The 13326-nt window shown below is 51.5% G+C and overlaps 1 protein-coding gene and 1 non-coding gene across 6 annotated transcripts in view; both read right to left on the bottom strand.

Annotated features, from left to right (window-relative positions):
* IQSEC1 (IQ motif and Sec7 domain ArfGEF 1) overlaps positions 1-13326 on the bottom strand; it is a 147937-nt gene that overhangs the window by 114828 nt on the left and 19783 nt on the right. The window contains exon 1 of one of the 5 annotated variants that reach the window (XM_075550095.1): positions 5379-5506. The exons of 1 other annotated variant lie outside the window; for it this stretch is intronic. In XM_075550095.1, coding sequence (XP_075406210.1) covers positions 5379-5464 — 86 coding nt within the window. In that variant the 5' untranslated portion in view covers positions 5465-5506. Of the gene's footprint in view, positions 1-4833; positions 4973-5378; positions 5507-13326 lie in introns of those variants that run through there. 3 more of the 5 variants (XM_075550094.1, XM_075550099.1, XM_075550101.1) reach the window with 3 other exon arrangements.
* LOC142449498 (U6 spliceosomal RNA) lies at positions 10489-10595 on the bottom strand. The gene has a single exon (XR_012784658.1). It is a non-coding gene; the product is annotated as a U6 spliceosomal RNA (small nuclear RNA).

The raw sequence follows: 13326 nt of genomic DNA, 5'->3' as shown, positions 1-13326 counted from the left end.
GAGGGAACGAAGCTAAGCAGTGAGTGCTGCCATTCTAACCCAGCTCTGGCTACCTCCTGCCTTCTGAAAAGCGACACCCTAGGATCGCGGAGCTGGGAGGATCAGATGAGCCAATGTCTAAGTCCCTGACTCTGCAGCCTGGTGCCCAGTCAGTCCACCATCTCACTCCTGGCCCAGCCTCTCCTGTGTGTGTCCGTTTCAACTTCCGGCATGTTTTCCTGTCCTTTCCCAACTTCCAGCCCCTTTCGAGGAAGCCTGAGTGGGGATCCGTTTATCCATGATGCAGAAGGGAAGGAGGAGGGGAATGGACTTGTCCAAGGTAACAAGGCATCCATCCGGAACTCCAGGGACCACAGGGGAAGCATCCCAATCATAGGACAGGAAATCTCCTTAGTCTTAATACCAAAACCTCAGGCCTCTTGGTTCAGTCCAAAATCTGGGCCAGGTTCGGCATCTGGATGAGCGGAGTAATGAAATATTCACATGATACTCTCTGGACGATTGGTTTTATTAAAACACGCCAGCACTTAGCATTTTTATTAACCTGTATTACTGACCTGATAGCTTTCCACCAAGTCCTCATATAATAAAAACAAGACAAACAAAACAGAACCAACACACACACACACACACACACACACACACACCAATCATTGGTTCTAGAACCCTTGGAGTTAAAATGCCACCCTCCAGGCCACTTAAATTATCCAAGACAACACACCCGATTGTACTGCCTCAGTGGCACAGCGGCAGACATGGGGAAGTCACTACCTTATAAGGCAGCCTGTCTGTGGTTTGGATTCCATTCAGTTAAGCGAGACAACACTTCCATTAGCCTCTAGCTGGGCACTGAAGACAAAGAGGTGCTTCAACCACTATTCTGCCCTCAGGGAGTCCACAGTCTTCTGGGGAGAGGCACATAACCAATAATTAGAACAGGATGTGGTGCAGGCTGAGATGAAGTTCTAAAGAGGTAGCTAGCTGGTAAGTCCTACTTCCTATACTGTGGTTACAACTTCCCATTGCAAATATGAATCCTCTATCATATATGGGACACCTGGATGGGTTAACCCAAGGGGGTCTGGGGAGGCCAATTTTGAGGGCATTAGGGCAGGCTAGTATCTGTGAAATGACGACCAAATGGGGTGAGGAGAAGTACTGAATTCTAAATCAGCTACGCTAGCCTGCGGAGCTGGACATACTTGCTTTGAATGTTAAGCTTCTAGAAACGTCATACACGTTAATAGAAGGGGTTGCGGTTTCTTGCAGATGAAATGGAATAATAGGCAAAGCCTCTGTGATGGCGTCAAACATGGATTTTCCAAATGTTTGCTGGGTTGAATTACGATCTTGTTGGACCAGGAAGCCACGTAAGCACTGTTCTTCGAAGAGCCACAGAGAACTTGTCTGCCTGCTTCCCGCCTTTCAAACTGGGCCACATCAAACAGCCCTGGGGTGGTACCTCAAACCAAACAAGAATACTCCTAATCAAAAAGGGGAGCATGAAGAACCGCCTTCCATTTCTCATGGGCTTGACTTCCTGAATCTCCGGAGGGTAAAGAATCCTCTAGAACCATTGCCCTGAGATCATCTTTGAAAGCCGAACACCAAAAATACCCCCCTGAGGTCATCTTCAGATAAAACAATAGCTGAACTTCACTGGCCCCCCAAAAGGTTTGCCTGGAACCTTGTGTCTTTAAGAGCTATCTATATGGGACAGACTGACAAGGGCAACTTGGGAGAGTAAATGGGAGCCTTGGGGCAGTGAGTTTACACTGATGGGGGAGGAGGAAAAAATACTGAAAAGGGATGTCCATACTATTTAAAGCACGTCATCAGTGTCACTGATGGTCACACAGGAATGTGGGTTGGGCTGTGTTTACTGTCAACAACAACAGAATACAGGGAGTTCAGGGGGAGGAACACACAACTCTCCTGACTGGTGGTGGGAACCGCCCCCCACTCCCTGGGGAAGAAGGACAGGCTCAGGGAAGACTCAGGGTGAAGGTGACAATGGATAGTGTTCTCCAGGGCGGGTGCTAGACCAAGGGGTCAGCGCACGGCAGCGCTCTCTTTCGGTGGGTACGTGTGGCGCTGAAGTCACATGGGGAAGGGAAAGGATCACGGCTCAGATGACGGTGACTTCCTGTGTCTGTACACAGAGCATCTTGGTGCCTCTCCGATGACTTGTCAATTGTTGTGAGGGTCTGCTGACCCCTGGTCTGGAGGACACATGGCTGGGCCCAGTGGGGAAGCAGTGACTCCAGAATACCGATTACTGAAGAGGGTTTGAGCCTCGCCAAATCTGAGAGACGGCGAGCTCTTCGACGCAGACCCCTCCAGACGTGAAGGAAGAGTACCACTCCTTTCCCCCGAGTTATAAGGCATGTGGGAGGCAAATGGCGAAGAGTGGTGTAGTGATGAGACATCGGGCCAACCCTCCTCCTCCAGGAAGCCAGCGTCTTACCTCCCTGACCTGGAATTCGGCTCTAGGGCATGCACCTACCGTTGGGACACTGTGTACGTTGGGACACTACGTTCGCCCTGGCTTGGGTTCTTTAGGGGCTTCCGGTCCTTCCCCGCCTGACTCCCAACAATTGGAACAACCGTATCGAGGACATGTGAAGACAGGGAGGGGCTCGATTCTTCCAGCCTGGTCTTAGTATTTTTCCTCTGGACAACGTGTGAAGGGAGTGGGAGGGGAAAAGGGATGAGCTAGCAGCTGTCTTGGGGCCAGCAGGATGAGGTGGGAAGAGCAGGACAAGTTGGCTGGGGCAGCGGCCAGGAGAGCAGGCAGCCCCGGGTCATGGCCGTGGGCCCTTGAAGCAGCCTTGAGAGCTGTGACTCTGATCACAAGACTCAGGATTACTTACTGTTTGCAAACTGTGCAGGAGCCAGAATGCCCCACAGAAGTACCCTCATCCCTTCAGTGCGGGGACCTCTATGGGGAGCGTGGAGTCTCCCTCATCCTTTCCCAGGCAGTGGCTCTCCAAGGATCGCTGGATCACTGGAGAGATGGGTCTAGAGCTCCTCGGCCCTGAACATGTGATTTTGCAAACACCCCTTCTTCCCGCTGGCTCCACTTTCCCCATCGTTACCATGGGCTGTTGGTCCCTGGACGCTCCCTCCACCACTGATGCTCACTAGTTGACTGTGGGCACGAGGGCACCCCAAGCTGCTTCTGAGCTTAGCTGAGTGGGTTGTTTTTGTTGTTGTTTTGTCTCTGGGGAGCTATTTCTCTTCTCTCCCATCCAATTGCTGGACGCATTCTGGCATCTTGTCACCTTGCCACTCCAAGTGAGGAGCTGGGCACATAGCTGGGGGCAGGGGTGACCCCGTGTCATCTTAATTGAGTGGACTAGTGTATTCACTGTTCAATGGGGACTGGCCAAGAGCGGGGCACTGGAACCAGTCTCCTCAAGCTAGTCAGTCCCCCATCCCAACCCTAATTATGGGCATGCCTGAAGGGAAATACACCAAACTAACCAGGTGGCAGGGAGGCAGGTGGTGCTGTCAGTTAGCCTGTCTCCTGGACAGGGCCAGGGGGTGGGGGCCCAGCAGGCTCCTCTTACTGTGCTCCAGGAGCACATCAGCTGTCATAGGGAAGAACTTTGTTATCTAGAGTGGCAACTACCTGGGGGACCTTGGGAAGGGGCTCTCCTCAGAACTGGTCCTAAATAGTTGCCTGCCACTCATCTCTGGTTTGTCTCTCAAGGCCGAAGGGAGCGAGTTTTGGACAGGGCAGAGATTTTGAGACCCACTGTCCCATTAACAGTCCCCCCTGGACACAACCCCCCCACATCTTGCTCCCCTAGTGCCCCTAGCTAGGTATAGGGCTGGGTCTGGCAACATGGAAGTCCAACAGCAAGCTTATTCTAGCACTTAAGTATGCTGGCCTAAAGTGATTCGGAGTCCCCTTAAGTCCTCTCTATACCCCGTCCCCACCCCCACAGAACCAGCCTCTTGCCTGTGAGATAGCAGGCGGAGGGCTGTCCAAAACCACACTACGGGTGGGTCAGGGCAGGGCAGGACTCAGCCCCAACCCCACCGCCAAGCTCCTCACCCTCTCCCCAGGAACATCCCTTAAGCTCCCAGTGAATTCCTGAGATGCCTTCGCCTCCTGCCCTGCTGGCTCTGGACCCAAACTGAGATTGGGGGGCGGGGGGACTGGAAGAGAGTGGGAGGGAATGTGGGGAGGGGTAGGCATCCATCTAGCACAACAACCCTCCCGGCCCGGATCCACTTTACTGACTCTGGGGAGAAAGACAGCTGCATTGACGCGGAGACCCAGCACCCTGCACCGGATCCCTCAGCAAGCCTCGGCGGCGTTCATTCGTTCGCAGGCTTTTCGGAGAAGACTGCAGAGCCTCGCAAGCTCGCTCTCTGCGACCTCACCGCCAGCCCCAGAGATCAACGCCCCAAATCCCCAAATCGCAAAAGATCAGCTTTGGCACCAGGGGGCCTCCTGACCGCTCTGGGCAGTGCCGGCACCGGCCTCAGGAGCCTGCCGGCCGCGAATGCACCAGTGGCCGGCCATTGGTGCCCTTGCGGCCTTGGACTCGGGATCTCCTCCTAGGCCTGGCTCCACGCAGCCACCCGCGACCACCCCCTCCTCTCCGGTTCCCGAGGGAGGTGCCCGCGCGCCCCCACACAGCTCTGGGCTGAGGGGCGGAGCTGCCGACCCCGAGCCCTCTCCAGGGAGGGGTATCCCGAGCCAGAGTCCCGTGAAGACACACCCTAAATCCCCCCCTCGCCCCCGCCGCCCCATGCGCGCTGCGGACCTGGGGCCCAGGCCCCGCGCAGTGCCCGCGCCCCCGCTGGCCCGGCTCCTACCTCGAGGATCCTCCGGCCGCCGCCGAGCCGGCCGCCGTCCCCAGCGGGCACGGAGCAGGGGCGCAGCCCTGGCATGTCGGGGGCCTGCGGGCGCGTGGGGTGGGGGGCCTCCGGAGCCCGAGCGGCGACGGCCAAGCTGCCTCGGTGTGCAGTCCCTTCCGCCCGCTCACTGCCCGCCCCCCCTCTCCCGGCGACCTTGGCGGGTGGCCTTTCCGCACCAGGCCTCAGTTTCCCCTGGTGGAAAGGTATATACGTTGCAGGGAGGGCAGAGTGCTTTGCCAACCCCGAAGAGACGTCACTCGTGCCCGGGCGAGCCGAGGACACACGGGTCCACGAGTCCGGTGGAATGAGTGGGTCTGGGGAGGGGTATGCACAGCCCGGGCGCGGATTAGGGGGGGTGCTGTGACCCCATAATTTCCCTCGGGCTCACCAAGACCCCCAGGCAACACCTAGTAAACGCAACTCCAGGGCAACCCCCCGCCCCGCGCGCCCCTGGCCCTCCCAGGGAGGGGGCAGGCGCCCAGCGCAGCCTAGCCTTCCCCTACCCGACCCGGCAGTGCACAGCCGTAGCTCCGAGAGGGAAAGGCACCGGCCCTGGGTACCACCGCGAGTCGGGGCTGTCCCTCCGCATCTCCTGGACTGGACGCGCGCTCCTCGCAGCGGGGAGGGGTCTGGCTTGCCGACAGCGCCCCCACATTCCACGGCAAACGCTGAGTCAGCACCGCAGGAGGGCCGGCCGTGGGTCTCAGAGGCTCGGCCACGGCCACGGAGCGCGGGGTGGGCACAGTCGGAGAAACTGACACAGGGGGGCGGGCAGGCGGGGGAGCCGGTGGGCAGGCTGCATGGACCGGCACTGGGGCGCGCCAGGGGCGCTTCCAGAGAAAGTGCGCCCAAAGAGCGTGCCAGGGTGGGCATGAGCGCTGTCTGGAGCGCTTGGGGGCCTCGAACCCCGATCAATCAAGTACAAGCAGCGGCGTTCATGGGGTGGCGGTGTCCACCCCCGACCCTCACGCCCGGGACTTGGCTGGCTGCGGAGTCCGGCGCCTGGCCGCGCACCCTGGTGGTGAGCAGCAGAGGCTGCAGGCCTGCGCGGAGCAGCCGCAGTGGTCCAGTTCCGACTGCCAGTGATGTCATGAGTCAGGAGACTGGAGTGCCTCAGGCCCGATGGACTGCGTGACCTTGGGCAAGGCATTTCCCATCTCGGGGTTTCTGGGAGGGCGCCCCTTCCCGCTCCACTCTGACATCGCGGAACCGGACAGGGCCAGGTGGGAGTGGGCGGTGTGCCATGAGAATTCTCTCAGGTGTCAGTAGAAGCGATGTCCCAAATTTCCAGACAAGGACACTGAGACACAGTGAGGACCAGTCACACAACTGCTAAAGGGCTGGAGTTCGGATTTGAAAACAGGTCTCAGAGGCTGTAGAGTCAAAATGGAGAGCCTCTTTGCTGGATGCCAGACAGATGTGCTTTTGTCTCTAGACATACCTCGTGTTGTAAGAAAGCCTGGGGCACCCTGGGGATGCTAACTGCAAACCAGATGGTGGTGGGCAATGCAGGCTGAGGCAACCTCCTTCCCTACTACTGGGGGATTTATTTTTTTTTAAGAAGTATGAATCTCATAACTTAAAAAAAATAGTCTTCCAAAAGGAAGGAAGATGCTTGTAATTTTAATAGTTCAAAATGCTCTGCTAAGAAGCCATAGCTTTTCATTATCAGGAGTTGGTTAGCTGGCTGGGCTTTGGAGTCCGTTTGGCTTAAGCAAGTCTCACCGCCCCCTCTCTGAATCCCATTTGAGCCTATTTGTAAAATCGAACTGACGATCCAAATTCCCATCCCCGCCTCCTCCAATGGCTGCTGCGTGCACCAAGTGTGATAACGTGCAGAAGGATCTTCCAATGCACTCTCTAAAAACGCGCATCTCCAGAAGCCAGGATGGCAAATAGTGACACATTCGACTAGGGAAGTGAAGACTTCTAAATGGAAAGAAAATGCCAGAAGCCCAAAGTCAAGAAGACAAACTGTAAACTTAAAAAAAAAATTAAACACATATGACAAAAGTTAATTGGGGAAAATGAGATGAAAGGTAATTTCCTAATACCTTAAGAGCTCTTTCAAATGAATAGGAAAAAGGATGACTAACCCATTAGCAAAGAATATGAGCAAGCAGTCCATGGAAGGGTATTCAATTTCACTTGTAATTAAATGCATGCTAAAGAAATACAAAACACAACACGCTTCTGATTTTTTTTCATCTATCCATTTGGCAAACATTAACTACTTGATAACACTCTCGCTGTGGAAGGCGGAGGAGGTGAGTGCTCTCAAACGCTGGGGGTTGGGGGAAGAGGTACAAGCTCCTTTAAGAGCTGCGTGGCAAAGCTCTGACAGCCAGCTGACAGGAAAACAGGGATAATCCATGGAGCACTGAGTGTATGGGTAAAGACGTGAACAACTCCAGTGCCCACCGTAGCCTGATGAGTCATCCAGATGCTGGCGCTTTGTGCTAAGAAGGACAGATTCCCAAGACAGGGTTTTAGTGAAATGTGCTATGGACAGAAAAATACCTTTGATGTAAATTGTAAAAGGTCACATCCATGTGTGCCCCTGAGTGGCAGAAATGGTTAGCTGTGGGCTGCTAGCCAACAGGTGGCAGTTCCAACCCCCAGAGGTGCGGTGGGAGGCAGGCTGGTTAGCATCTGCACACAGGAGGCAGAGTGAACTCTAGGGAAACAACAACAATGTTGGGGGGCTGGACAGCGAGGCAGTTCAAACCCACTGACAGTCTCTGGAAGACAGGCATGGTGATGTGTTTCCATAAAGATCAAAGCCAAGAAAGCCGATGGAATCGTTCTAAAGCGGGGGCGGCAACTGATACAACAACTCAGAGATGTGTATTTTTCAATTTCTTGTCTTTTTCTCTCTCAAAAGGACACATACAAAACCAACTTACATTGGCGGTTGTCTTCTGGGATGCTTATGGGTGGGATACAGTGGGTCCATGAAGAACTTTTTACTTTTCAGGTTATATTTTTCCATATTGATAGATTTTTTTAAGCCAGGAAAAGGGGGTGGGGGCGATAAGATAAACTCTTTCCTGCCCAAAACATCAGACTTTGGTTACTAAGGTTGGGAGGGGGCAGGGGACGAGTAATGGAGAGTAGAGAGTTGTTACAAGTTGTTACAAGATGGGAAGGGGGCGGAGGGCAAACTACTGGGCAGGTTGATACATTGTTACAAATGCAGAAAAAGGAAATGGTGATCTAATAGGATCTCATTCACAAATAAAACAGTTTAATAAACAAAGCAGAGGACTCTCTGGACTGCAGGATCATGGGACCGTCAACATTTCTTCTTTAAGTGTCTTTGCACTAAAAAGGGAAATGTTTTTAAAAGTGAATCTGATTTTGAATAGACCCTTAGTATAAAGCCCACCCCTGAGGCACTTTGTAACACAGATTGTAATTCTGATGTGAGATGGGAGCCCGCCTCCGGGGCCTTGTGGTAAGTGAGAAAGGCCAAGTGTCATCCAGGGTGTGCAGTTGGTAGGTGGCTGTTGCATCTGTATATACATGAGAGTGTCGAGAAGACATGGTTCACTCCGGGCACATTCTTGACGGCTGCCCTGGGGAAGGGCAAAGGACTTGGAGGTGGGAAGTACTGTATAAATAATTATTTTTTAGCATCATACGCATGCATCGCTGTCTTTTAAAAAATTAGTTTAAAACACCACCACCAACAAAACCCCCAATTGTTTCTGAGACTGGATGGGTAGTGGGGAACCCGGTTTCTAGGGCCTGCTCTGACCAGCTTGGGATAAGCCACAGGTGGCTTGGTGGGGGCTCTGTTCCCTTCAGAGTCTCCAGGTCTCTTCTATGAGGTGCATAAGAAGGATATATGATGGTTCTGACATGATACCAGTCCAAGAGCCACCTTGCTGGAGGAGACAGCCTAAGAGGATGGCTGCTATGTTTCTTTGGGCTTGTGGGGGCACAGGCCAGACAAGGGTCAGCTGCTTTAAGGGCGGCTCACCAGTGTGCTGCCCTTTTTCCTTCTCCCACCCACATGGCCCTGCCTGGAAACTCTTGGTTCATATTTCCTCCTCAGGTCACCCCTGGCAACAGTCCTGTTTCTCTGGGTTGGAGGTCTGCCCTGCAGAACGAGGATGGGTGACACAGCATCGCACACTCATGTGGGGCTGAGACAAAAGCCCACTCAGCCCTCCCAGAGATCAGCTGTTGGGTTCAATCCCACCCCGCGACCCAGCCCCTCCAGCCTTGCCAGCGAAGCAGGAAGTGAAACTGGCAGCTGGCTGCCCATGCCCGGCTTCTCCCCAGCTCACCCTCTTCTCAATCATCACCCAGAACCAGAACCTTTACTTAAAAATATCATTATATTGGGGGCTCTTGCAACTCTTTTTCACAATCTCCACATCAATTGCATCAAGCACATTTGTACATGAGTTGCCATCATTTTTTTCTAGACATTTACTATCTATTGAGCCCTTGGTATCAGCTCCTCTTTTCTCCCCCCTTGTGACTTCTTGATAAATTATAAATTGCTATTATTTTCATATCTCACACCAACCGCTGTCTCCCTATCCCCATGGTTTATAATTTTCTGATATTACCGATTTAATCAAATCTCACTCCTGCTTGAAATCTTTCTATAGTATTCCATGATGTAGTCTATAGGATAAACTCCAAGTTCCTCAGGCCACCGATTCAAAACCAGCTCTGCCTCCCTCTGCTCTATCTGCCATCTTGCGCTGATTTGCCAAAGCCAACTCTTCCGGCTGCTCGTTCAGCACAGCATGCTTCTGCACACCAACGGGTGCTACTCCTTTGGTTTCCCTGACACAGGGTTTTTACAGATCAGTAAGAATAAACCATGACCAAATAAAAAGAAAATTTCCCAATTAAGTGACTCAGAGAAAAAGACATACCAATGACCTGTAAGTACACAAAAAAGACGAACAATCTCACTTATAAAGAAAGATGAATCAGAACAGTGAGATACCATTTCCACTCATCGAATCAGCACATCTTCCTAGAATGTTCATGTCTCTTTGTCTATTCGCTAAAGTCCAAAGCAGCCTTCAGATTCAGCTCCCCAAATGCCGCCTCTTCTAGACATCTTTCCACCAGCACCCCCCCCACCCCTTCCACTATGCTCTGTACCGCCTGAGAGAGTTCTTAGAACAGCGTACAGTACAAATTCAATCAATGATAGATCTCAATAATAAAAATGTCAACGGTCGCACTGTTCTATAATAATCAGTGAATGGATAGTTTCACCTGCTTTGGAGGGTCCTAGGGACAGGGATGGAGTCTGACTCACCCCTGCTTTTTTAGCATCCATGGGGCTGGGTGCAGAGCTGTACCCGAGACATGTGTCATCATTGGGTACAGGTGAGGTACAGAGTGAAGGCTGGAACTGGGGCTGCCCTCCTGGGGAGAGGCGACTTGGAGGGGAGAGTCTGGGCGGCAGAGCCGGTCATGGGCACAGCCCCAACCTTGCAATAAGTGTCCAACCTCCACTGATCGGTGCCCATTTAGGCAAGTACTGAGCTGAGCACTTTACTACTATCTCTGTTCCTCCAAACTCTGAGATGTTCCTTTTTATTTTCAACTTTGAATCAGTTTATTGACACAGTAACAAAAAATATGGAATGGTTCACGACGTTGCGTGTCATCCTTGCACAGGGGCCATGCTAATCTTCCCTGTGTCGGTACAGTTTTGGTCTATGTGTTGCCGAAGCGAGCACTTGAGAGTGTAATTCTTTACGGGAGTAGAAAGCCTTTTTTGCTCGGAGCTGAGGGTGGTTTGGAATTGCAGACCTTTAAGGTAATGCTGTGCCACAGGCTCTAGACAGAGTGAAAAGCAGGGTGGCCTAGGTGGTTATTAAGTTCTTGGGTGGCGCATATGGTTGACTACTAACTGAAAGGCTGGTGGTTCAAACCCGCCCAGAGTTGGGGGGAGAGGAGATAACTCAGTTTGGAAGGGGTCATCCTGATAATGTGGAACAGGCTTCCATCAGACCGGGGGAGGACTGTCATACTAATGACAAGATCATTTAATTAAATCCATCTGTGGTAGTGATAGAATCGTTTGTCAATCTGAGAGGATTAAGAGTGGGGGGAAAGAGTATAGCCTGTCAATCAGGTCATAGCCAATTTGGCCTCTGCGTGGGCATGGTCTTCTCCTGAGAATTCTGGGAACTTCTGTATTCCTCCTTGGAGGTGGGAGACATTCTCTCTCTGCTCACTCCCTGGGAGACAGCACATCTGACAAGACACATGGAGCTATGCTAGTGCCCTGTGCTGGAGAAGCCAAGTGGAGACCCCTGCTTACACCACCGCTGGATCCACAAGACTTCCCACCCACTGGCCTGTGATCTTCCTGCATTCATTGTCATTGCATGTGTTTCGTGAGTCTGAAGAGAACTTTATAGATTGGTATTAGACCTATAGGCTAATATTGGACTTATGGACTTGATCTGGACTACGTGGGAATGTTTCCTTAATGTAAACTTACTCATTAAAATTATTTTATCAGGGGCTCATACAACTCTTATCACAATCCATACATACATCAATTGTGTAAAGCACATTTGTACATTCATTGCCCTCATCATTCTCAAAACATCTGCTCTCTACCTAAGCCCCTGGTATCAGCTCATTTTTCCCCTCCCTCCCCACTACCCTTTCCCTCCTGAAACATTGATAATTTATAAATTATTATTTTGTCATTTTGCCCTGTCCGACGTCTCCCTTCACACACCTTTCTGTTGTCTGTTCCCCACGGAGGAGGTCAGATCCTTGTAATCGGTTCCCCCTTTCCAACCCACCTTCCATCTACCCTCCCAGTATCGCCACTCACACCACTGGTCCTGAAGGGATCATCTGCCCTGGATTCCCTGTGTGTCCAGTTCCTATCTGTACCAGTGTACATCCTGTGGTCTAGCCAGACTTGCAAGGTAGAATTGGGATCATTTTTTTGTGGGGGAAATATTTAGGAACTAGAGGAAAGTTGTATTTTTCATTGTTGCTATCTCGCACCCTGACTGGCTATCTCCTCCCCGAAAAATTACTCTTTGTATGAAGCTCTTTCTTAGACACATATGAGGGCCTATGAATTTGTTTCCCTAGTCTACCCAGGCTAACACATCATCTAAATAAATGATCGTATCACAGTCAGTTGGCTTTTGACCAATGTGCTAAGACAATTCAATGGGAAAGAATCATCATTTCAATAAACAGTGTGGGGACAACCGGCTACCCACACGCAAAGGATGCCGGGGATCCTTGCTTCCGACCAAACACAAACATGACCTCCAAATGGATACAGTACCTAAACATAGAGAGCCCAAGCTAGAAAACCCTTAGAAGAAAACACAGGAACAAATGTTTGTGGCTTAGGTTCAGCATTGAATTTTTTAGCTGCAACATCAGAAAGCACAAAGCAGTAAGAGCCAAAAAACGATAAACTGGACTTCAAAAACAAACAACTTTGCCCTCCAAACGGCATCATCCAGAGAGCGAAAAGACAGGCCACAGACTGAAAGCACATACTCATGAGCCAGCAATTCCACTCCCACATGTCCAATCAAGAGGAATGAAGACACGTCTGCAGAGTCTTGTACGTGAGTGTCCACAGCAGCAGTATTTAAGACGGCCCCCCGGTGGACAGGACCCAAAGCTCCATCGCCGGGACAAGGACTCTCATGTCGCTCAACTGGGAATGGCTCACCAAAAGGGGCACAGTCACAAAATGCTGAATTCTTCAATAAAAAGGGACCACATCGTGTCAGGCGACGACATGGGCGAGCCTCAAAAATGCCCTGCTCACTTTAAAGAAGCAGAACCACAAGATGACGTCTCGGTGGCCTCAGTGAGAGGAAATGCTCAGAGAGGCCCGTCCTTCAAGGCAGAAAGCACATACGCTCGGCGGGGGTAGGGCAGAGGGGGGAGCAAAAAGGTACCAAGTTTCCCTCTGGAGTAAGAGCCCCTGGTGACGGGCTGATCCGTAAACCTACCCATGGGCAATGGTGTCAATGTTCTCACAGGAAGCTTATACTTTAACCCACCATGCAAGATCCTGGTCTGGGGATAATCCTCAACACAAAGGTCATTATTGGGCTAACTGGCGGAAGAGGATTATACATCCCATATTAGGTCCTAGTATCATGTCCATGTTAAATTTCCTGGCTCTCTTGGAACTCTGTCAGGTAAGGGAGTGCCCTTACTCTTAGGAAAAACATGAGGAAGTATTCAGGGGTAAAGATCATCGGCTCTATAGCTGTCTTTCAAATAGTTTTGGAGGGAAAAAGCGAGTGTGAATTCTGGTGAAGGCTGTATGAGAGAGTTTTTTTATTGTATTCTTACAACTCATCTGTTAGGTTGGAAGTTATTTCAAAATAAAGTGTTGAAGAATCTACACATAAAAGATGCTTGCTTGGAAGCTGAGAAGAACCCTGTGGACTATTTTCAAAAGGA

Source organism: Tenrec ecaudatus, chromosome 5 (genome assembly GCF_050624435.1).
Source record: "Tenrec ecaudatus isolate mTenEca1 chromosome 5, mTenEca1.hap1, whole genome shotgun sequence".
Lineage (NCBI taxonomy): Eukaryota > Metazoa > Chordata > Mammalia > Afrosoricida > Tenrecidae > Tenrec > Tenrec ecaudatus.
This window is presented reverse-complemented; position numbering and strand designations above follow the sequence as displayed.